Below are 23,708 nucleotides of genomic sequence, written 5' to 3' on the forward strand. Positions count from 1 at the left end.
ACCCTGCCTTGGATTACTGGTCCCAGGAACAAGGCTAAGAAGTCTTAGGTCCCTGAGGTGTTCCTACCCCTGGTCCCCCACAATGGCCAAAAAAATGCCCCTTTCAACTCCCAGGACCAGGAGGCAGCAAGACAGATGAAACCCATTTCTTAGATAAACAGAGACCCCCTCCTCCCCACTTCCTTTAAAACGGGTGCCATCACTCAGCAGGGCCCTGGGCCTGATTTATTATGAGGCTGCCCCCATTGCCTATCCTGTCCAGTTTTCACAGCTGGATCATTCCAGCAGTTTATAATGGGGCTCAAACCCAGGTCCTCTCCTTCCTAGGTGTGAGACCCTGGACAAGTCACTCCACCTCTCTGATCTTCCTGTGGCTCATCTGTAAACAGGAGTAATAACACCTGCTCTGCCAGCCGCACAGGGTTGTTGTGAAGATGAAGTGAGCCATGCCCATTGAGCCCATGGTCATTATCGTGAGTCATGGCATTTAGAAGCACCGGCACCCAGGTATTGTCTTACTCTGTGCCCTTGTTTTTAACAGATGTGGAGATCGGCAGTTGAGAAAGGAGCCAGCCGTCCAGAGATCCCACAGCAGGTTGGTGGGCCAGCCAGGGAGCGGCTCCCATCTCCCAGCTGTCCCCTCTGTGCAGAGGTTCTCCTGCTCTAAGGCAGGACACCAAGTGAGCCTGGGCATCTGGGCGGTCCGCTGTAGAAGCCTCCCCACGAAGGGACCTTGGTCCGAGGCACTGCCTCTCTGCCAGCACCAGCCATGAACTACGTGGGGCAGCTGGCCGGGACAGTTTTTGGGACGATGAAGGAGCTGTATCGGGGTCTGAACCCCGCCACGCTGAGTGGCGGCATCGATGTGCTGGTGGTGAAGCAGGTGGACGGCTCCTTCCGGTGCTCACCCTTCCACGTGAGGTTTGGCAAGCTGGGCGTCCTGCGATCCCGGGAGAAGGTGGTGAGTGCTCCAGGTCACCAAGGTGGCCACTGTGGGTGGGGGTTAGAGGGTGGTTTTAGAACAGGGCAGCCATGACCGTCCCAGGAGAGGACCCGGACCTCCCTTAGGTGAGGATCCATCCTCTGCATGGATTTCCCTGTTTCTGTTTTCATGGAAGGTTTTTGGGTTGGCTGGGGGTTTTGGTCTGGGATTATTCCCATTTTCCCATGGAAGAAGCTCAGTGAGGCCGACCGTGGTTTTGCAGCTGTGAGACCTGGCTGTAACTTGCAAAGAACTCATCTGTGTTCTTGCTAAGTCATCTCTGTCTCCCAGCCCAGTCCCTCACTGCTACGGATGTGCATGATCTTATCTGCCCAGTGGTGGCTTGGGAGAGTAAATAGGAATTGAAAATGCTTTCTCAGGGCCACGTATATACTCAGAGGTTAGTTCCTGTAAACCCACATTCTACACAGGGCTCAGGAGAACAAGATAGAAAGTTGTGTTAGCACCCGGGTTCCATGTGTGAGTAGCTGTATGGTGGACCCAATCCCCTTCTTGATGGGGCAACCATGAACTTTCCAGAATGTGACAGGAAAGTGTAACCTGTGGGAGACAGTGTACCTCAGAGGTTGAGAGGTGAGTTATGGAGTTTTGGGGTTTCTAGACTCACTGGCTGTGAGGCTACTTCCTCGCAAATTACTTAAACCCCCAAGCCTCAATTTCCTCATCCATAAAGTGGAGATAATGATAGGAGCTACTGCAAAGGTTTGTTGTGTTGCCATTAATGAGATAATCTACACAAAATACCATAGGATGGCCCAGCGGGTCGTAATTCTCATCCTTGTTCCTGCAGTTAACAACCTGGGGGCTGGGATGCTGCAGCCCTGTTCTTGTGGAGTGTGGGAGAGACAGGAACATGAAAACCAAGTGATAAACAAGCATCTAGGCATACCAAGGTTGGGGTGGGGGTGGGAGGGAGAGCTCCAGCCAGTGCAGAGCTTGGGGCAGCAGGGAGCTGCCAGTGGACTGGGCATCCCTGGCCCACTACTCCCCATTACAGGTGGACATCGAGATCAATGGGGAGCCGGTGGACCTGCACATGAAGCTGGGGGACAGTGGGGAGGCCTTCTTTGTCCAGGAGCTGGAGAGCGATGAGGTGAGAGTCTCCTTTCTCCTCAGTGCCAGCCTTGCCCCTTCACTGGTGCCCCCTCTGGGTGGAGCCTGGGAATCCATCACTGTCCCCGCCCTTGGGAGCTCTCCATTGGCTGAGGTCTGATGAAGGGGAGTCCCCTGAGGCTGGCCTTGGGCAGGGGATAAGCTGTGGGATCCCAGAGAAAGGGGCAGCTAGCTGACTCCGCTTGCCAGGGAGTTGGGAAAGTCTCAGAAGAGGGGCCCCTGAGCTGGGCCCCTGAGGGATAGAAAGGAGGCCTCCTCTGGCCAGCATGGAGAGGAGGGCATTGAAGAACGGTCCAGAAGGCACAAGGTCTGGCTTGTTCTCAGTCTGGTCCTTGCAGCTGGGCACAGGGGTGTGTGGGTGGAGGAAACAGGAGCCTCATTTGCATGAGAGGGCGGGGCCCAGCACAAGCCCAGGGAGGAGTTTAAACTGTGAGAACAAACTTTGGTTGAGCTCCTACTGTATACCAGACCCTATGCAGCAGACTCAGACGAAGGCTGATTCTTGCCCTTAAAGAAAGTTCCAGACTAATGTGGGAGACATATACATCAATACTGGGCCTGTGTGGTCATTGCAGTGAAGAGGGTTGGAACTGGGGTTTGGGGTAGTCAAGGCAAGCTTCCTGGAGGAAATGGCTTCTGGCTGAGGCCTAAAGGAGAAGAAGGTGTCCACTGTTACAGACTTGGCAGAGGCAAGAGGCTAAGACCCAGGTTTCTTTCTGGTCAGCTGGGGTGGCGGGTGGCTCCCTGGGATTGGGGCTGCTCTACCCTTGTTATGGAACTCTGTAGGCAGCAGTGCCCGCAGGGCCATGCTGCTGCCACCTCTACCTGCAGGACCAGGGCCTCAGGTCGGGCTCTGAATGAGGGGGTGAGGACACCCCCACCTGGCTCAAGCCCTCTCAGCCCTGCCCCTCCTCTGCTCCACAGGAGGACGTGCCTCCCTGCCTATGTACCTCACCCATCCCATGGGGGGGCCTGTCGGGTTTTCCCTCCAACTCCCTGCGCGGCACAGCTAAGGAGCCCGAGGGCCTGGTCATCGGGGGCGCGGGCTCGGCCTCTGCAGGGCGGAAGAAGAGGCGTCGCAGGAGAAAACCCAGGCGGAAGGAGGATGCAGTGGCAGCAGATTCTAGTTCTGAGGAACTAGAGGCAGGCACTGAGAGTGAGCTGTCCCCACTGGAAAAGCCAAGGCCAGAGCCCCCAGGGTGTGTAGAGACCCAAGGAGGCTGGGTTGTGGGTACACCAACCTGGGGTTCAAATGCTCTCTTCCTCTGCTGATGCTGTGGCTCTGGGTAAGTTCCTTGACCTCTCTGGGCTTTAATTGCTTCACCTTTCCAATCCCTGAGGTCCAGGCTTCCATGCCCTACCTGGGGTGTCCTGCTCTCTCAGAGAACATTTCCCTGTCCTCCCTCAGCAGTATTCAGTTGGAAGGGGAATCCTCACCACAGCCCAAAGACATCTACCCCTACTCTGATGGCGAGTTTGCGCCCCAGGCCAGGTAAGTGTACGGGTGGCCTGCAGGCTGGGACTCCGGGCTGCAGAGGTTTCTCTTTATACCTTTAGGGTGACGAACGACACAGAATCCATTTCATCTATTTATTAGCCATTTGTATTTCTCTGTGTTTAAGTCTTTTGCTAGTTTAAGAAATTGTGGTAAAATACAATAGAGTAAAATTTACCATTGTAACCAATTCAAGTGCAAACTTCAGAGGCATTACGCACATTTGCCATGTTGCGCAACTGTCACTACTAGCTATTCTAGAAGTTTTTATCACCAAAAAGGAAACCCAGTACCCATTAAACAGTCACGTCTTGCCCTCCTTTTTGTATTTTTTGCATATATTTTTTAATTGGATTTCCAGTGAGGGGCAGTGGCACGTGTTTATAATCCCAGTTACTCTGAGGCAGGAAGACTGCAAGCTTGAGACCAGCCAGGGCAACTTAGCAAAATAAAAAAATAAGAAAACAGGGCTGAGGATGTAGCTCCGTGATGGAGCACTTGCCTAGCATGCGGGAGGCCCTGGATTCAATCCCCAGTACCACAAAAACAAAAACTGGATTTCCTTCTTATTATTGACTTATAGGAGTTCTTTATATATTTATAGGATTGGGATGACTTAGACTTGACATATTCTTTATATATTCTGAATTCAACACAGGCATAAAAGTATTGGAAATACTTTTCTCAGGGCTGGACTGGGTGATGGGGTGTTGGCTGATAGGGGCACAGGTCTCTGAGTACTTGTTTCCCGTAGCCTCTTACCAGAAGGCTTACCATCCCCTAAGAGTGACTCTGAGCTGGAGCTGCGGGCCCCAGAGTCCAGTCCCCTGAGAGCTGAGTCCCACATGCAGTGGGCGTGGGGAAGGCTGCCTAAGGTAAGTTCCTCCATGTCACCCCCACTCCCTGCTTTTTAGGGGCTCCTCAGCCCTTTGGGTTAGGATTGGGATGATGAATTTGGGCCACTTCCCCACAGGCTTTCTGGGGTGTGGAAGGTGGATCCTGTGCCAGCCCATATCTTCCCATATTTGTTTGAAGGTAGCCAAAGCTGAGCGGCCTGAGTCCACAGTGGTCCCTCAAGGTGGCGCTGGGACAACCTCTGCTCTTCAGAAAGTACCCAGCACCTCCTGCTCTTCTGTGGCTGCCGTGGACCCTTCGGGATCCCCAATCCTGCAAACAGGGGCAGGGGCTGGCCTGTTTATGGAGTCCCAATGGACAGAGACTCTGCTGGCCCCTCCTCTGCCCACCCCAGAGAGTGAGGAAACCAAGACTCAGAGCTCTGGGGATGCAGGCCTCTCTCCTGACTCCAGATCATGGAGCTGGGCCACCCTGGAGGGCCCTGTTCCCGCTGGGCAGCCAGAGGCCTCTGCGGGGAAAGGTGAGTGCTGCTGGGACCCCTGGCGCTGACCTCATGTTGCTCCTGGGTGGGCTCTGGGACTGCAGGGACTTTTGAGCACCAAGTGGGCCCAGTACTGTGCTTGGCCCCGGCCCTCACGGGCTTACCATGCAGGGTGTAGCCAATGTACACACAAGAAAGGAGGTGAGACGTGGGCTACACAGCAGAGCAAGTGGTGGGAGCCAGGGCAGGGAGGACCTCTCTGAGCTGGTGACCTGGAGCTGATGGGAGATCACGATCCACCCCGGTGAGGAGCAGGGGAGGAGAATTCTAGCATGAATGGGGGTGCCAAGGCGGGAGAGAGGTGTCATGTCAGGGGAGCAAGGGCAGCTGGAGCTTTGAGCGGGCTGGGGGAGGGGGTTGGGACAGGGGATGAGCAGGGCCCGATGTTTGTCCATTCATGAGCTGGGATTTACAGAGAGTGGCAGGAGGACATTCAGCCTGCACTGTCCAAATCAGTAGCCATTGGCTTATATATGGCTAAGTAACATTGAATTAATTAAAATTAAGCAAAATTTAATCTTCTCTTTAAATCTTAATCTTAAAGTGTACTTAGCAGCCACATGTGCCTGGCTAGGGGCTACCACGCTGGTCAGAGCAGACATGGGACATTTCTGCCATCACAGAAAGTTCTGTTGGCCAGCACGGCCTTAGGCTGTTCACAGGCAAGGGGCGTGTGCTGCTCACTACTGAGCCATGTTCAGTGTCCCCTTCTCTGTCCTCAGGTTCCCTGAAGAGAAGCCAGCATCTGGGCCCCAGTGACATCTACCTGGATGACTTGTCTTCCCTGGACTCTGAGAACGCAGCCCTTTACTTCCCCCAGAGGTGCCTGGGATCTGGGTGCCGGGGTGTCTTGGGACTGGGGCCTGTGGGGCCACAGATCTGCTGTCAATGGCCAGGGAGGTATGCGAACCCATGTCTCCCTTCTCTGTATTTATGTCACTACTGACCCTTCATCCCCAGTGACTGTGGGCTTGGGGCAAGGAGGTGGAGTGAACCCAGCAGCCAGAAGCTCCTGGGAAACACTAACCCCAAACCTGTGCCAGAATCCACTTTGGACTCCGTGGACACCATAACGCTGTCCCTCTGCGGTGGACTGGCTGACAGCCGGGATATCTCCCTGGGTATGTTCATCCACAAACTGAGCCCTTCTGAGGATAAGCACAGATCCCAAAGGACAGGAGAGGGCAGAAGACCCCTTGGGGCGGGGCACCAGAGCTGTGAGACTAGGTCAGGCTGCGCCCGGTGGAACTCATTCTCGACCAGCAGGGACGGGGCGTTCCTAAGTCCCGCCAGACAGGGGCTTGACACTGAGCTGTGACTTATCTCTTGATTCCTGGGGTGGGATCAGGTACAAAAAAAACACCTGTAGGAGGGGAGGAACCCTGTCAGGTCAGAGAACCAACTGGTAGGAGGTATGTGGTAGAGTGTGGGGAGCCTGGCGTCATACGTGGGCAGTGGGTCGTACGTGGGATGTGCCAGCCTCACCCCTCACTCTCCACCTCTATGCCCAGAGAAATTCAATCAGCATGTGGTCTCCTACCAGGACCTCACTAAAAATCCCGGACTCCTGGATGATCCAAACCTAGTGGTGAAAATCAATAAAAAGTAAGTAGCGGGAGTCGGGGTGGGGTGGGGTGGGGTGTGTGGGTGCAGGTGGCCTGAAGTTCCCAATTCCATGACCCTGAGACTGCTGCAGCCTCAATACCCTATTCTCTCTCTCTCCAGGCACTATAACTGGGCTGTGGCTGCCCCCATGATCCTTTCCCTACAAGCCTTTCAGAAGAACTTGCCTGAGGTAATGGTTAGCACACAATGGGACTGTAGCTTGGGGTCAGGAGGCCCTGGCAAGGAAGTGGAGGGTGAGCAGGGATGGGCCTGGGAGCCTGTGGCTACTAACTACAAGACCCATTCTGAGAGAGGAGACTGAGGTCCCCCCAGCCTTGCCCCACCCTTCCCAGGTTTCCTAAGCAAGGCTGGATCCTGTTGGGTTTGGACTTTACTTCAAAGGAGCTCAGGGCAAACCAGAGGGGGATACACTTCTGACAGATGCCTAAACTGGAATTTGCCTTAGACAGGAGGATTTGGGATCTGAAAGATGAGGTCTGGGAGATGGGCAGCCCACTTTTCCTCTTCCCTTTCAAGCTGAATGGGATCAGCACGTGTTGAGCACCTCGAATGACCAGGCCCAGACTGGGCATAGTCTCGAATCAAATAGAAACTGTCTCCACCCCCTAGGAAGATGGAGCAAATAAAAGAATCATCAAATGAACATAAAATTCAGCTGAGTGCTGGAAAGGAGAGGGTACTCCCAGGGCCTACAATGGCAGGAGCTGCTAGGCGTGTGCACACTGGGCAGATTGGAGGATGAGTGGGGCTCGAGCAGGTTGGGGCAGAGAATGGCATGTATGGATGCCTGGAGTTGGGAAGGGACGCAGCTTCTTCATTCCCTCCCAGAATCTCCACCCTTCCTGGGCCATCTGCCCTTCTCTCAGAGGACATTCCCTCCTGAGCAGTGCCAGCTGGCCTGTACTGCTGCCTCTCTGGGAGTCATCCAGGGCCTCCTCTTGCCTGGCCCACGGCTCTTGGTTCAGTTAGGCTTGTCCAAAGAGCATTACCAACCAGATGTTGATAGCTGGTGCTTCCCTTTGGTGACACTCAGCTCCAACCTCTGGCTGGCTCTGGGTCTGAGCTAGTGCCCAGAGCCCATGAGAAGGAAACCCCCTAAATTGGTTCCCTTTGCCTTACTCAAACAAATCCACCATGTGATGCTCCTGAAACCCCCCCCCCCCACCATGAGCCTGTCCCCAGTAAAAGGGGTATGCTAGGTGGCCCAACATGTCCTACCGACTTAGGTTCCGGGTTCTGCTTCTGGAAAACGCTAATGTGTCTGGTGGGCCTAGATCTGGGCTCTCCCTGAAATTATCTAGCACAGATCTAATCTGCATTTTTCACCAGGTGGTTTCCCCCCAATTAAACAGTGATGGGAACATACAGAAAAGGAGGCTCTTCGTGAAATAGGATCCCTGGCCTCAGGAGGCCACCTGTGTCTATCTTGGAGGTTGAAGGGTGTCCCGGCTATAGACTGTCCTTCCTGCCGCCACTTGGTAGCATCACATGTGGAGGACCAGTTCTTGAGAAACTCCCAAAGCAGCTCTACCTTCTGGCCCTCTAGCAAGGGGACTGACTCACAAGATGTGGAGGGCAGGCTGTGGTTGGGCTGGGTCAGGCTGGGTCAGGCTGGGGGATGGGAACGGCCCTTAGTTTCCTATGCACAGCTCCATGAGTCACCACTTCTCAGGAGGAAAGTGAACACCGTTCCTCAGCCCCCAGATGTTGACAGCACCTGGCCGAAGGGTTGGCCTAGACTCTGGGCTTGTGGGAGTCCCAAGGGCAATGTAAGGAAGGTGTGTGGGGTACGGAAAGAACGGCCATGGTTTTCATCTGCCCACAGAGTACCGTGGACAAGCTGGAGAGGGAGAAGATGCCCCGGAAGGGTGGGCGGTGGTGGTTTTCCTGGCGCCGCAGGGACTTCCCAGCGGAGGAGGTAGGTGGTCATGGTTCAGGAGGTGGGGCCAGCACGGGGCTGGAGGCCGTCCAGTGATGGATTTTCTTCCTACAGCGCAGTGCCCAGAGGGAGAAAACCACAGCCAGGGAGCAGCAGGGGTGAGTTGGACCCGCTGGTGACTTTGCAGCTGGGGCCTGGGGCCAGGCCGTGGTTCTTTTTCCTTGAGAATGTTCCCACTTCACAGATGGGAAAACTGGGACCTAGAGACACATCGAATGTCCCTCAGCCAGGAAATGGCAGGGAAGGAACAGGCACTCAGATAAGCGGCTTCCATGCTGAAGAGGGGTGAAGCCACTCTCTCCCCTATCCCACAGGAACTGGCTGATCTGGCCTCCTTTTTTCACCTCTGATGCGACTCAGCCTCCTGAGGATGGGTTGGCTGAAGCCAAAGAAGGGGAGCCTGGGAAAAAGCCCCAAGACACACATTAGGGGCTTATTATCCCACATAAGCATCTCCAGAGCAGGCCCTGCGTGCTGGCCGTGGAGACACACTGAGGTTGGGCACTGATCTGCTTTTACCTGCTGGGGTGGATACTGCCAGCCATCACCCAGGTGTTTGTCACCACCCCACACAGGTGACCCCTAGAGGGAGGTGCAGCCTCGGGAGTGTCAGGGACAGGTTCCAGGCTGCTCAGGGCCTGGGCCAAGAGTAAGCACTTACTTAAGGGAAGCACCTTTGCATGGGGGAGGTGGCTTGAGTGCCCGCTCTGCCTGCAGGGAGAAGACTGAAGTCCTAAGCAGTGAGGACGATGCCCCAGACAGCCCTGTGATCCTCGAGGTCCCCCTTCCACCACCCTGCACTCCAGCCTGCATGCTCACCTACAAGAAATCCCTGCGCCTCACTTCTAATCAGATTGTAAGTATGTGCCCACGGTGTGTTTCTAGCAGGAGCAGGGCTGAGCTAAATCTGTCCCAGAATTGCAGAGCTGAGCTGAGACTGGTTACCAAAGGCCAGAATCCATCCATTGGGCAGCTGTCCTAAAGGCCAGAGGCAGGGGCTCACTTCTTCCCATGCCAGCCCATTTCTTTGTGGGATGCTCTGATTGGAAAAGTCCTCTCTTGTATCCTCCTGAGATATCTACCTGCAGTGACCTGGTTGGCTCTGGGTTTGCCTTTGGAAGCCACATCAATGGAATCAGATGCTGATAACGGCCCTTTGTATTTTAGCAACACCAGTCCTTCAAGTCACATGGTCCCCGAGCTCAAATGGGTGGCACTTGTAACAGGGACACTTTTCTTTGTGTGTGGCTCCATGGTCAGAAGGGATCTAGGAGGTTTCTGACCAGCCTGGTGCAGGCTCACACACATCTCAGGGTCAGCCAACTGGCTTTGGTAAACAGCTGCCTCTGTTTTTCTCAGTGGATCACATATAGGCCTGCTTTTTTTTTTTTTGAGGGGGATTGTATTGGGAATTGAGTCCAGGGGCACTTAACCACTGAACCACATGCTCAGGCCTTTTTATTTTGAGACAGGGCCTCACTAAGTTGCTGAGGCTGGCTTTGAACTTATAAACCTCCTGCCTCAGCCTCCTGGGCGGATAGGAATGTGCCACTGTACCTGGCTGGCCTGGGTCTCTCTTTAAGGGAATGTTGAGTCAGGTACATTAGGCTTTCTGTGAAGACCCCCACAGGACTCCATCTGTGGAGTGGGGTTTCTCCCTGCCAAAAGTAGCCCCAACCTGGGGCTGACCCTTGACCTAGGCAAATCACAGGCATGGCTTGTCTGAGACTCATCTCGGAGAGTACGGGGAGGTCAGGGCTCCTGTGCCCCGCACTCTGCGGGACCCTAGCCAGCATGAGCATCCTCTGCCCACATGCGTGTGTCTGGCTATCTTCAGGAAGGGTCCTGAGCTGGGAGGAAGAGGAGAATGAGAAGCCCATGGGGGTCAAAGGTTGGAGAGGGGTGGATAATGCCTGGCGACACTGGATCACAACGTGCCCCTCTTTACCTGGCCCCAGCGGCGCCTGAACCTTCATGAAGGTGCCAATGATGTGGTCTTCAGTGTGACCACCCAGTACCAGGGCACCTGCCGCTGCAAGGCCACCATCTACCTGTGGAAATGGGACGACAAGGTGGTCATCTCCGACATTGATGGCACCATCACCAAGTGAGGCCCAGCTGGCCAGGGGGAGGGGAAGGAGGGCCTGGGGACTCCGTTGGGTCTGTGTAGGGGTGGGGAGACAGTGTGGAAGGCCCTCCTTTCCCGTAGGCCATCCTGAGGCTGAGGGCTGGGCCCCACTGGGTTATACACATGGAAGAGGAGGGCCATGTAGGACAGCCTCAGAGTGACTCTTCTTCTCTGTCTGTAGGTCAGATGCTCTGGGCCACATTCTGCCCCAGCTGGGGAAAGACTGGACACATCAGGGCATCACCAGTCTCTACCACAAAATCCACCTGTGAGTGCTGGGTTGGGGCTAAGGCACGGAGTGAAAGGGTGCTTAGGCCATCCTGACCTCTGCCCCTGGAAGCCAGGTTTGGGAAACAACAGGGCCCACAAGGGAGGCAGATTAGCAGGTCCATGGAGCACTGAGACCCTCTTCCTGGTGAGCTGTCTGCCTGCTGGTCTCAGGCCAGGGGTAAGCCCTCCTCCGTCCTGGTCCACTGGGCCTCGGAACTAGGTCCATGTTCCTTCTAGCTAGGACAGCTACTAAGGTCACTTCTTTCAGCCCTGGCCTAGCCCTTCTTCCTGAGTCCTCCCACCTCCCTCTGCAAAGTCCTCTGAGTTTGTAGACCTGAGCCCCAGGGTTAGGCTGGGCTGAACTGGATGAGGCCAAGGGGACAGGATGAGAGTGGCTAGTCTCTGATGGCTCTGTGCCAACATGTCCTCCACCCTCCAGAAATGGGTACAAATTCCTGTATTGCTCAGCACGGGCCATCGGCATGGCTGACCTTACCAAGGGCTACCTGCAGTGGGTGAGCGAGGACGGCTGTGGCCTCCCCAAGGGCCCCATCCTGCTATCTCCCAGCAGCCTCTTCTCGGCCCTCCACAGGTAACCACCCCTACATAAAACAAGCCCAAGGCCCCTGAGGGAGGGACAGGTGCAACCAGGCCAGCATTCAGTCATGGGTGTCGGCCGGGCCGGATCAGACCCCATGTCACTTGCCCCTGCCCCTCTGGTTTCTGCTCCTCCTTGGCCTCCTTCCCTGGCTGTGGCCATGGCTGTCCCAGGGAGGTAATCGAGAAGAAGCCAGAGGTGTTCAAGGTCGCCTGCCTGAGTGACATCCAGCAGCTATTTCTGCCCCATGGACAACCCTTCTATGCAGCCTTTGGGAACAGGCCCAACGTGAGTGTGCTCCCTCCCCAGGGCTGAGCCCCCCTTCTCCAGCCCCAGTGGCCTCAGTCCCACTGCCCTTGTCCTCCACAGGATGTCTTTGCCTACCGGCAGGTGGGCCTACCTGAATCTCGGATCTTCACAGTCAACCCCCGTGGAGAGCTCATCCAGGAACTCATGAAGAACCACAAGTCCACGTGAGGCCCAGCCCTGCCAACACGTCCCTTGCCCTGTCACATCCTCATACCTTGGCCTCTCCCTGGGCCCCAATTTTACCTCCTCCCCGGCAGGATCCTGAGTCCCCTCTTCCCGAGGTGCGGGCCAAGGCCTGGCCCTGCTCAGGCTCTGTTGTGCCCACAGGTACGAGCGGCTCAGTGAGGCCGTGGAGCTCCTCTTCCCGCCTGTGGCTCGTGGAGCCTGCGCAGACCTGGCCAACCCTGAATACAGCAGTTTCTGCTACTGGCGGAAGCCCCTGCCTGCCGTGGACTTTGACTCCCTTGCCTGAACCTTCTCTGGAGGCCCCTCCTCCCTGGCCTGGCCCAGGATTGACAGGGTATCTAGGGCATGGGGGTTGGAAGCTCGGTGCTATGGGGAAGAAGAGGGCTGCAGGTGGACGGGCGACCACAGGGACCCTACCTCCTCTGTGAGCTGAAGCAGGTGGAGCAGCTGCTCCAGGCTTCAGCAGGGCCCTGAACTGTGGCAACTAGATGTTTCTCACCTTACCTTCTTCTCTATGCCCTTGATGCTACCCTGAGACCTTGCCTCAACTCCTGATAGCACAGAGAGAAGAGAGAAGCCCCACTGAGACTTGAGGGGAAGAGAGGGGGTCAGCAGCAGCAGGGGTGACTGAGTGACACCTGGAAAGAACACAGTACTCCCCCGGCTCCTTCTGGGGCCCTAGCCTGGACCATCCGAAGCCAGACTTTTACGTGGCCCTGCTCTGGTCCACAGTTCTTGAGCCAGGCATCACTGCTTCCCCTCACTGGTACCCTGGTATCTCAGTCCCAGGCCTGGATACTCCACGGTGCCTCTGAAGTCAGGGAAAGGGGATTCAGGGGTACTTGAGGGCTGAGAGAGTGTGGCTCCTGCTTGTCCCAACCCCGCTCTCCAGCATGTCCCTGATCCTCTCAGCCCATTCCCTGAGGACTCAGCCACCAACCCTGCCAGGGGAAATGGTGTTTGCTGACCACCCTGCTCTGGCCTCCATTGGTCATTTCTGTGCATAGCTGTTAAGCAAGCACGTGCCTGATGTGCTGTGGGGATGCGAGGCTGACGCTGTCTTTGAAGAAAGCACCTTAGACTGGCTAAAAGCTTTAATTCAGAATCTGCCCTCCTCCAACAGTGCCCGAGAGGAGGGCATAACACTGAATGTCCAGAAACCAGAAGGCAGGGCCATGGGACCTGCAAACAGCACAGGAGGCCCATGCTACTCGGGGGAAACTGAGTCCAGGAGCCCCAGCAGACACCAGAGTCTCTGAGGACAACTTGCTTTTTCCAATTGTCCTGTGAATTTCTCACCACTCTGTGAACCTTTGGCAGGGCTGGGAGCTGACAAGGGTGTTAAAAGCAAGGCCTAGACCCCTTGAACTCCAGCTGTGGCCTGCCTCTCAGGGTCTGGCTTCCTTCAGGCCCTGATACCCATGAAGGCCACTCTTGGGTGAGAAGTACTGACCTGGGGAAAGATTTTCCCCCAACTGGAAGGAAAGGATCCTACAGGCCCCAGAGTGCTCTGAAAACTTGTTTAGGGAAGGAAAGGAAAGGGAGACATTGGGGTATCATCTCCAAACAATGCTTCCTTTTGTGAGCGTCTACAGCTGCCTGTGCCCTCACCTTGAGGGAGGATCAAAAGGAATAAAGAAAACTTTAGGTTGCATCTCTGTGCTGCTGTTCTGTCCTAAAGGACACAGGGAGGGGGGAGCTGGAAACACCTGGTAGTCTCCAGTCCCTCAGAAACGGCATCTGTGAAGCTGCCAGATGTGACAACAGTTCCTGTGGGAATCACCTTCCTGAAGACAACAACTAGTGACAGAAGCCCCCAAGCGCTTTAACTGCCCCTCGTAGGCAGAGGGAACTGGGGGTGGTCCCTGTCTGAGAATGGGCCCAGAGTTGTACAGCTGCTAACTCTGGTGTGTCTGCAGAAGAGCAAGTTGCAGACTCTGGAATGTGTGCTGTGACTCTGGCCTTCAGGCTCCATGACCTTGCCTTGACCACTATCCTGAATTGTCCAGTTTGTGAAGCACTGGCTTTTGATGGCTGGGACAGTTGTGCAGAGGTGAACCAAGACCATTCATCCAGTGGCCTCTGAAGTGGCATGTAGGCTGGACAGAGAAGGCTGGGAGGTGCTGCTGGGTAAGGGGGGCTCTGGGACATTGTTCCCACAGTTGGTGGGATCTGGGCTTAGATCCTGTCCAGCCTGCCTAGTTGGCTGGCCCTGGCCTCACCTGCTCAGCCAGCTGGGCCCGGCAGTCCAACAGGTCATCCTGAAGGCGGGCAATGTCCTGCGTGTGCTGGGCCAGAGTGCGATTCAGCTGGTCTACGTGGCCCCACAGGCCTTCCCTGGACCTCAGCAGCTCTGCAGGCAAGCTGTCCAGGCTGGCGGCCAGCAGGCCCAGCCTCCCACATGCACCCTCCACTTGTGCCACCCGCTGGTCAAAGTGACCCACTGCATGCTGAAGTTCCTGGGCTGTGTCCTGGCAGCGGCTGAGGCTCCCTGCCACCGTGGCCACACCGGCCTTGAGTTGATCCAACTCTCCTCGCAGGTTCAGGACCTGCCTGTGGCCAGCCTGAAGCCTTGAGCCATGGCTGCTGACCTGCTCCTGGATGGCATGGACTTCAGCTTCCACCTTGCGTTCCCGCTCATCCAGAGACGTGTTGGCAGCCAGGAAAGCGTCAGAGTACTGGCTGACCGAGTCACTGAGGCCTGTGAGCGATTTGCTCACCGAGTTCAGATTGACCTTCAGCAGAGTGATCTCACCTTGGAGTGAGCTGCCGGTCCCTTCTGCCAGCTGTCCCTGGACTTCGGCCACAGTACCATTGAGCTGTTGGAGCAAAGCTGTGTGGCTGGCCACCTGGCGCAGGAGGGCCTCACTCCGGCTCTGCCAGGCCTTCACCTCTGCCATGAGGTTGTCCAGAGTGGCTGAGGTGGTACTGGGGGTGCATGAGGTCTCCAGTGAGACCAGCCGTTGTTCCAGCACCGCCAGCTCTGTCTGCACGAGGGGCCGCGGCGACCTGCCTGGCGGGGCGTTGTCGTGGCTTAGCTCTCCAGTCAGTGTGGCCAGGCGCTCCTCTAGGCTCTGTACCCGCTCTTCCAGCATAGACCCAAAGCCACTCACACCCCAGCCTCTGGTCTCCATCCTCAGACAGCAGCCCTTCACTCCATTCTCTGTCCCATTGAGGGCCTCCAGGCCCTCAAGCAGCCCATCCACACCTCCCTCAATCGTGGCAGCAGACAGGTGTGCAAGCTCATCCCCAGCAGGGGTGCCAGGGCCCCTTTGGGCTTTGGTGACTGCCTGCAGGTTACTCTCGAGGCTGTCCACACGGGCACTGATCAAGGCCAGCTGGCTGCAGCAGCTGCCCCTGCCAGCTACACTCAGGCCCTGCAGCCTAGTGCCCAGTTGTGAGAGCTCCCGGCGAAGGGCCAGCTCCCGGCCATCAAGGCTCTGGTGCAGCCGCTGGCTGGCCGCCTGGCCCTCCTCACACTGCCGCCGCACCTCCTGCACACGCAGGTCACACTCACTCTGGACGCCTTGCAGCTTCTGCTCGAAGCCATCCAACAGGCTACCCCAGAGTCGCTGTAGCCGTTGGTCCACATATTCTTCCAGCAGAGCCAGGGAGGTCAGTGGGGTTGGAGGGGCTTCCTGCAGCCGCTGCAGGTGGGCCTCATGGCCAAGGGCCAGCACGTGCACTTCATCCAGCAGTTGCACCTTGGTCTGTAGTGTGTTGCTCACTTCTGTCACCTTGCTCAGAATTTCGCCCAGGGGAGGTGTGAGTGATCCTCCAGGTCTGTCTCCTGAGTCCATAAGACCCTCGGGGATGACACCAAAGCCCACAGGGGCAGCAGGAGCTCTGGGGCCACCACTCATCCTGTTAGGGTCCTCGTGGCTGGCCACCAGGCCACTGAGAGTCCCATATGCTTGTGCCAGGCGCTGGACATCACCCTCCAGGCGTTCCAGCCTCTCACCAAACAGCCCTGGGCCTTTTCTTCCTGGGAAAGAAGAGGAGAGACCCCAGGAAAAGAATCACCAACTGACCCAGTCACCCAAGATACTTTCTTTCTTTTTTTTTTTTTTAGGTACCTAGGATTGATCTCAGGGGCACTTGACCACTGAGCCACATCCTCAGCCCTATTTTGTATTTTATTTAGAGACAGGGTCTCACTGAGTTGCTTAGCACCTCGCTTTTGCTGAGGCTGGCTTTGAACTCATGATCCTCCTGCCTCAGCCTCCTGAGCCTCTGGAATTACAGGTGTGCTCCACTGCGCCCAGTCCAAGGTTTCTGATCTAAGTCTACCTTCTGGCCAGCCATGGCTCCCTCAGCTTTGAGGCTGGGCTCAGGGGTGGGGCCTGAGGGCTCACTTTCGTGCCCCATAAGAGATGTACCCCCTCTCTGGGCCTGCCAGAGCTCAGCAAGCCTGGACCAGACCCTTCCCTGCCCTTCCACTGAGCCCAATAAACCTGATCACCTTGGAAGATGTCCAGAGGCAGACTCACCATCAGGGCTTGGGGCTGCTCTGCTGTAAGAAGGAGGCCTGGGGCCTGGGCCCAGTTTCCCTGAGGGAATCTGGGGTTCAGAATCCAGATGTGGTGAGTGAGCCCCATGGTCCGTGAGATGCTCAGGGCAGCCTTCTCCAGTGAGGCCAGGACAGCAGCGCCAGGCAAGGTCTGTCACTGTCTTGTAGCCAACCTTGTATTTGGGTCTGATCACTGTGCGATACCTGGGCCAGGAAGGGGAGAGGGTCCTGCACCTGTGAGCTGAGATTCCTGCCCCTAGTTGATATTTAGGGCCATCCGTGGACACTTGCATAAAGTTTGGATTTCTCCCCACCTCCACGCCACCCCTTGGGTTTTCCTTTTTTGGTGTTTAAGGTAACAGACTGGAGTGGTGGGGCAGCTCTGAGTTCAGTGAGTGGAGAATGCAGGTAGAAGCCTTTACTTCTCTGCTTGCTTGGGAAAAAGGCTAGCAAGGACTTAGCCCCAACCTTCCCAAGACCACTTGGACCTTCTTTAGCTCATGCTGCCACAAGAAATCCCACTCAGGCTTCGGTAGTATCTCGGAGAACTCTGATGAAGCCTCAGCCCTCCCTGGAGGTGTGTGCCCTAGAATTGAGGCCAGCAGTCCCTCTCACTGCCCTGAGGCCATGCCTGGTTCCCACCAGCTCTTGGTAGTCTTTCTGTTCCTCTCCAGCCTACTCCAGGAACTCATCTCTGGTCAGAAGCTGGTAGCACTCTGGTTCTGAGCAAGCAGGGGAAGGCTGAAGGATGGGGGCAGGTCTCATCAGGGACCTCGCCTGTTCAGCCATGTACCTGTTCACCCACTGACACACTGGAACACAGGTGTGTTTCCAGATGCACACTTGAACTCCAAAAGAAGACCTGGGCATCACATCTGCAGCATCATGGGCCCTCCCATGAAGCGTTTCTGACCTAAGCGTGGGCATGATGGCTTCCACCCTCATCTCTGGCCTACCTTCTCATGGTTGCCACAGTCTTCCATGGCTTGGCCCAGGCCCCCTGTGGCATCAACCACTGGCTGAGTGACCTGCTGTTCTCTTCCTCCCCCTACCTTCTGCCTCCATCATTTCCTTCTGGACTAGTACTGCTTCTCTCCTAGGCACCTTTCTCTTGTTCTCCTATGGTTTCAGGGCTCTAACCTGCTCCGGTATCCCTAAGTGATGTCCTGCCACAGGTTCAAAACCTTTGGGTCCTCCCTGGCCCCTCCTCTGGGACCTGACCACTGTGGCCTGTGTGGGAACAGGTGGGCTCTTTGGAGTCTAAAGACCTGCAGCCCCTTATGGAGACAGCTCTGCTCTCAGCTGAAGGCAGAACCTGGGCTTGTGCCCAGAGCTCTAGAGAGAGTGAGCCTGGGGTGAACTCACGTGACTGTCCCAGGACACTTGGGGCCCCATCCACACTGCCGGTACTCCGCCTTTATGTAGCTCTCCACTCCTTCCTGTAAGACGCAGGTCACGTTCCTACGCACCACGTACGCACAGAGTGCCCTACAGGGGAAAACGCCATCCCTGGAATATCTGGCCAGAGCCAGGCCCACTGAGGACCTACCGTCTTACCTCTACCTTTCGGTCTCAGGAGGAGACCAGAACCCCCTTGCCTGGGATCCAGGATATTCTGGGTTGGGCCCAGTCCCACTGTTCTCTCTGGTCTCTGTGTCCTGGGTGGCTGGCCACTGGCTAAGAGAACCTGGTGTGGTGCCCCCCTGACCCCGGGACAGACCTAGCCCAGATTCTTCAAGTGCCTTGCCACATCTCCCACCCTCCAACTCCTTCAAACTGTGTATCTTGACCTCAGAGGCTTGGAGATCCCGACTTTGTGGCTCCTTTGAGACCAGGCTTCTCCTTCCTCCCCTGGCATAGCTCTCCAGCCCCTGCCTTTGCTCATTTCCTCGCTGGGACCAGGTCTTGTGCCATCTCCTCCAGGAAGCCTGCTCTGATGTGCTCAGGCCCACTCAGTGTTGGCTCCGGGCCTAGGCAGTCTCCTCCTCCAAGACCTCTCAGATTTAACTAGCATTCAAATTCAGGCATGAGCTGACCGTTGTGGACGCCCCTCTCTCTCAGAACACGCACTCAGGAACCCCCATCTCCTCTGTGGCCCAGTTACATCGGGGCTCCCAAGGGCCTGCTGGGGGCTGACCACAGGAGAGGGAGCAGCTCCTAGAGACGCACAGCTCCATCTCCTACCTGGCAGGGAGGGGAGAGATGGGAGGCCTCGTCGCGAGGGAAAAACCCCGCGCTCCTGGCACCGACCGCCCTTCCGCAGCTCCCTCCACCTGGTCGGCTTCGCCCAGGAGTTTGCACACAGCGCAGCTGGAAAATGTTATTTCGCTGGAAAGGTTTCCGCGGGCACTGCCAGGATCCCAGCGCCTCGCCGGGCCCCCTTAGGCTTTTTTTTCTTCGCCAGCCCGGCAGCCTCCTGGAGCGTGGGGGAGCCCGCCCTGCAAGGCTTCGACCCGGGGCGCCGCCCCCTTCGTGCCGCTGCCCGGGGTGCCGGGGCCTCGACGCCCCCAAGCGGGTCGAGGCAGGTGGGAGCGGAGGCGCGCTGCGCGGGCCCATCCCTCCCGGTTCCCGCCGCCGCACGCCCGCGCTTACTTGTGCGGCCCCGGGCGCAGCCGCGGGCGCCATCCCGTCGTGTAGAGGCTGTAGCGGGGGGCACCGGGCGGCGCGGGCCGTGCGAGGAGCGGGGTGCCCTTGGCCTGCGTCCCCGAGAGCAGCGCCGCGACGGCGCACAGCCAGACTGGCAGGAGACGACGGGCCATCGCGGCCCCGTGTCTCCACCTGGCCTCGCGCGCTGCCCGCCGCGGGTGTATGTCCACCCGCCGCGCCGCTCCGCGCCACCTCCTCCTCTGGCCCGCCCGGTCCCTCCGCCACCCGCGGCCCCCGAGCTAGCTCACTGGCCGCCTGGCGCCTGGCGCCTCGCGGCGGCTGCGTCCCTCCGAGTGGCCGGCGCTGCTCGTGGCTGGGGCCGCCGAGGGGAGGCGGGAGGCGGGCTCTGCGCGGATTAGCATAAACTTGGGGCCGCGCCGCTGGGCTCCGCCAGCCCCCTCCTCCGCCGCCGGCCCCCAGCCTCAGCTCGGAGCTGACGCCCGAGGGGCCGCTGCAAGCAAGAGGTTCAAAAGGGAACAGCTCCCGGGTGGCGGGGCGCAGGCCGCCGCGCCCTGGGAGACCCCTCTAAACACGCCCAGCTACTACTGTCGCTCGGGGCTTGCGGTGAGAAGCAGAGAAGACGACCCTCTGAGGCTGGTCCGGGCGTGGGGCTCTAAAGGAGCCGCCTATCTGCAGGATTCGTTGATCTTAAAAGTCCACATGCAGCGGGACCGCGGTCCGGGATCTGGAGCCAAGATGATGGTGTTTGGGGCGCACCGACACCACCTCCCCAGCCACTTTTGTGGAATAGGCCCAAGACTGTCCCTGTTGGCTAGCTTTGCCTCCAAACTCATCAATGTCTGGGAGATCCCCGTAACTCTATGGACTCCTGTCCCCACCAACCTATGCAACCCAGTTTGGTAGCCAGTTTGCCTCTCGGGTTCTCTGATAGGGTCAGTGTTATCTCTTGTCTCTCTTAGGTATGGTCTGCTCTGAGCCCCAAACGCCTGTCCCGTCTCTAGATCAGGCTAGAATGCTGTGCTTCTTTGTGAACTCAGGCTCTGGGTTGTTAATTAGCATCTGGTCAAAGAAAACCTTTGGGTCTTTATCACAAGGTAGGCTGGGTTAAGCCGGGCTTCCTCCGTATTTTGCTTGAAATGGATTCTTGGAACTCACGCATTTTGGCCTTTACAGTCGTCCTCATTCACATCATCATCTTGTTGACTACTGAAAAGATTCTTTTGAATCATGATTCTGTCACACAACAGAGTGGCACTTTTTTTCTGGCTTCATCTTATCCATTCAGGGGACTACAGCCACCTGTGTCTTCCACCCAGTGGCTGGTAGGTGGGATGAAGGCATGGACTCCAGGGCCCGCCTGGAGAGACCTGTTCCTAAACTGAGTTTGAGATGCGATTGAGTAAGGGATGGTGTCAAGAATGCTGAAAGTGGCCACTCTGAAACCCACATCTCGGCCCCTGCCCTCTTCCAGCCACCAGGGCTTGTGGGTCCCATGGGCCTGACCTAAGCTGACCTGATTATCCTTTTTTCTGGACCTTGGAATCGAAAAACAGAGGCTGAAGGGCATCCAGCTTCAGGGAGTGGCCAACTAGTTCCCTAGAGCTGCTAACAAATAACCACCAATTCAGTGCCTTAAGACAACAGAAATTTTGCCAGGCACCATGATACATGCCAGCCATCCCAGAAACAAGGGAGGCTGAGACAGGAGGATCACAAGTTCAAGGTCAGCTTTATCATGTATGGGAGGCCCTAAGAAATTTAGTAGGAACCTGACCTGTTTCAAAAAAAAAAAAAAAAAGAAAGGGCTGGGATATAGCTCACTGGTAAAATGCCCCTGGGTTCGATCCCCAGTACAAAAAAATATATAAGTTTTCTTCAATTCCGAAGGCTCAAAGTCCAGAATCAAGGTATACTTTCTCTGAAGGGTCTAGAGAAGAATTTTCTTGTTTGTTTGTTTTGTACCAGGGTGCTTAACCACTGGGCAACATTCCCAGCCCTTCTTAAAAATTATTTATTTTGAGACAGTCTTGCTAAGTTGCTTAGGGCCTCATTAAGTTGCTAAGACTGGTCTCAAACTTGAGATCCTCCTGCCTCAGCCTCCTGAGTTGTTGGGATTACAGGTATACATCACTGTCCCCAGTGCTGAGAAGAGTCCTTTCTTGCCTCTTCCAGCTTCAGGTGGCTCCTGGCAATCCTTGGCATTGTTTGGTTTATACTGTATCATTCCAATCTCTGCTTTCATTTTCATGTGGCTTTCTCTCTTGTTCTTCAAGTGCCTTTTTCTCTTTAAGTCCCCTCCTCTTCTTTTAGACAACAGTCACTGAATTTAGGGCCCAACATAACCTGGTGCACAGAGTCCCATGTGCTTAGGAAACATCATCTTAAGTAATTATATCTGCAGAAGCCCTATTTCCAAACATGGTCACATTCTGGGGTTCCAGTGGACATGCATTTTAGGTGGAGGGGCTCTATTCAACCTACTACAGGAGCCTTTGTGGGATGGTAAGAGGATGCATCATGCATGCTGTAGCCATAGCTCTACAGAGTTATGGGGAACAGGAAGAGGGCTGGCAGGGGAGAGTGGGGCAAAGCCAGGGGTTGTGGTACTCATGGAGAAATATGGGGAATAGCTATTTGGTGATTAGCCATCGTTTCCCCTGTCTACTTCCAATAACCACCATTTGAACTAACTTAAGTGAGTTAGGCAACTAAATGATGTCTAAGATAGCCTTGCATCCTCCCCACAGATGCCCCGAACATTCTATTCTCTAACTTTTAACAGAAATGTTCTAAACCAATTTCCTGGGGGCAAATACATAACATCCATAACATGTTCTTGATCTTGGAACCACTGACTTCCCACTTTTCAGAAAGTGAGACATCTGAGAGGGTAAGATCAGAGCTCAGCTCCTCACCAGAGGTTGGGCTTTGACTGCTTGGCAGCGCCGCCCAGCTGGCTCTGGAAGAAGACTCCCCCACCCCAAGAGCTATGATCTTTTTCCAAGGGGTCCCACCCCTTCCTTTCACTCCCTTCCCCAGCCCCAGATGTGGGACCCACAACTCACAGGAAAGAGGCTGGACCTTGTTTGAACTTGGAAATGTCCATGTAATAGGGGGCTGGAAAGACAGCTGGACCCCACATCCCCATTTCCCAGGTGGCTGACATCAAAAATCATGCTCTCTCTTTAATTGAACCCATTTGGGGAGCCAGGTCCTGAGTCTCATCGTGATTGAGGCGGAGGATGTCAGCACAGGGAGATGCTCAGGGTCTTGGCTGGATGCAGCCAGAGGCTGGGGTCTCCCCACAGATGAGGAGATCATTTGCATCTGCCAGACAGGAAACCTAGGGAGGTCAGAGGTAGGGGAGGGAGGCACACAGTCATGTCTTCCTGATTCAGACGCGAGCTTCTCCACCGGGATGGAGACAGGCTAAGGGGCCATACACAGGAGCATGTTTTCAGTTCACACAAATGCACAAATACATCCAGACACACTTGGCCCAATCCCAACTCCACTGTCACTCATGCACATACACATACGCCCTACCTTCACAGCCCCTGGCAGCAGATGCACCACTCCCTCCTCAGGAAGACTGGAGGATGCCCTTGGATGACAAGAATAAAGTCTTGCATTTAGAGTCCATCACTGACCCAGAGAGAGGACCGTAAGAACCTCTGCTGGGTACTAGAGCTTCCCTCTTTCCTCTGTGGACCTCCCAGGGCTGCAGGAAAGAATTGGCTCCTAGATGCAGAGAAGGTTCAAGAATGAATCCTAGGAAGGGGCAAATAAATAAACTCGTAGATGGTGAGTGAGCACGGGGCCCTGGTGTGCAGGGTCCTCTGTGCTTGGGATACACCTTCTCTGCCTCCAGGCCCAAATCTTTCCAAGCCCCTTCCACTTCACCCCAAGCGTCTCTCCTTTTTTTTTCTTTTCTTTCTTTCCTTCCTTCCTTCCTTCTTTCCTCTCCTTTCTCTTTCCTTCTCATTTCCTTCCTTCTTTTTTTCTCTTTGTAGAACTAGGGATGAACCCAGGGCCTTGAGAATGTAGGCAAGCATTCTACCACTAAGCTACATCCTCAGCCCTTTTCCAGCTCTCTCCTTTTCTAATCAGGGCTCATCACATAAGCTCATTGAAAGCCACACAAAGTTTTGTGGAATGTAGTTTTGCTAAAAGGACAGAAATAGAAAGCTCAGCATCTGCCAACTTTCTGGAAGAAGCTCTTCCTGCTGCAGATGAGCCCTGGCTCAGAGCAGCACAGTGTCTGTTCTCCCCCAGCCAGTTGAGGGTAGCACCTGCACTAAGGTACAGTCTCTGGACTCCTCCCAGCCCTCTGACCCTTCCCACTGGCCCTCCCCAGTATCCTTTTTCTGAGAATGCACAGCTGTGTCCCCCTGTGTATGGGGCCACCTTTGGAGGTTCCAGGTAGCCAGCCTCTTTGTCTAGCCCCACTCTCTCTTGTCCATCAGCATGAGCAAGCTCAAAGCCCAGTCATCATTTCAGTGACCCCTGCCTTATCAAAAAAGGTGAA

At 55.8% G+C, this 23,708-nt stretch overlaps 2 protein-coding genes across 4 annotated transcripts; one reads left to right on the forward strand and one right to left on the reverse strand.

The window, feature by feature from the left end:
• Nucleotides 1-625: 625 nt before the first annotated feature.
• Lpin3 (lipin 3) lies at nt 626-12,349 on the forward strand. Of its 2 annotated transcripts, none has more exons than XM_076849091.1 (19): nt 626-961; nt 2,001-2,096; nt 3,041-3,315; nt 3,525-3,608; nt 4,366-4,486; nt 4,647-4,986; nt 5,730-5,829; nt 5,968-6,128; nt 6,519-6,612; nt 6,733-6,802; nt 8,459-8,551; nt 8,627-8,670; nt 9,290-9,428; nt 10,531-10,679; nt 10,882-10,968; nt 11,410-11,562; nt 11,742-11,856; nt 11,938-12,041; nt 12,205-12,349. In XM_076849091.1, exons 1-19 carry the CDS (start codon nt 770-772, stop codon nt 12,347-12,349), a joined length of 2,562 nt encoding a protein of 853 aa, XP_076705206.1. In that variant the 5' UTR covers nt 626-769. The 2 variants fall into 2 exon arrangements, with proteins under 2 accessions (XP_076705206.1, XP_076705207.1); XM_076849092.1 differs by having other exon boundaries at nt 3,528-3,608.
• A 1,912-nt stretch (nt 12,350-14,261) lies between these two features.
• Emilin3 (elastin microfibril interfacer 3) lies at nt 14,262-19,332 on the reverse strand. 2 transcript variants are annotated; one of them, XM_076849094.1, is made up of 4 exons: nt 19,166-19,332; nt 17,939-18,061; nt 16,554-16,777; nt 14,262-15,907 (listed from the first exon to the last, which is right to left on the reverse strand). In XM_076849094.1, the coding sequence occupies exons 1-4, from the start codon at nt 19,330-19,332 to the stop codon at nt 14,262-14,264; spliced, it is 2,160 nt and encodes a 719-aa protein (XP_076705209.1). The 2 variants fall into 2 exon arrangements, with proteins under 2 accessions (XP_076705209.1, XP_076705208.1); XM_076849093.1 differs by having other exon boundaries at nt 14,262-16,048.
• Between the last annotated feature and the right edge of the window lie 4,376 nt (nt 19,333-23,708).

The sequence above is a fragment of the Callospermophilus lateralis genome, chromosome 3, assembly GCF_048772815.1.
Source record: "Callospermophilus lateralis isolate mCalLat2 chromosome 3, mCalLat2.hap1, whole genome shotgun sequence".
Lineage (NCBI taxonomy): Eukaryota > Metazoa > Chordata > Mammalia > Rodentia > Sciuridae > Callospermophilus > Callospermophilus lateralis.

Excerpts from the sequence above, each read along its gene's own strand:
- Emilin3 (XM_076849093.1), bottom strand. The coding sequence starts at position 19,332 with ATGGCCCGTCGTCTCCTGCCAGTCTGGCTGTGCGCCGTCGCGGCGCTG. Across the intron at positions 18,062-19,165 it reads CTGCGCCCGGGGCCGCACAA|GGCACTCTGTGCGTACGTGG; the intron begins GTAAGCGCGGGC and ends TTTCCCCTGTAG. Across the intron at positions 16,778-17,938 it reads AAGTGTCCTGGGACAGTCAC|GTATCGCACAGTGATCAGAC; the intron begins GTGAGTTCACCC and ends TTCCTGGCCCAG.
- Lpin3 (XM_076849091.1), top strand. The coding sequence starts at position 770 with ATGAACTACGTGGGGCAGCTGGCCGGGACAGTTTTTGGGACGATGAAG. Across the intron at positions 4,487-4,646 it reads CGTGGGGAAGGCTGCCTAAG|GTAGCCAAAGCTGAGCGGCC; the intron begins GTAAGTTCCTCC and ends ATTTGTTTGAAG. Across the intron at positions 11,563-11,741 it reads CTCTTCTCGGCCCTCCACAG|GGAGGTAATCGAGAAGAAGC; the intron begins GTAACCACCCCT and ends TGGCTGTCCCAG.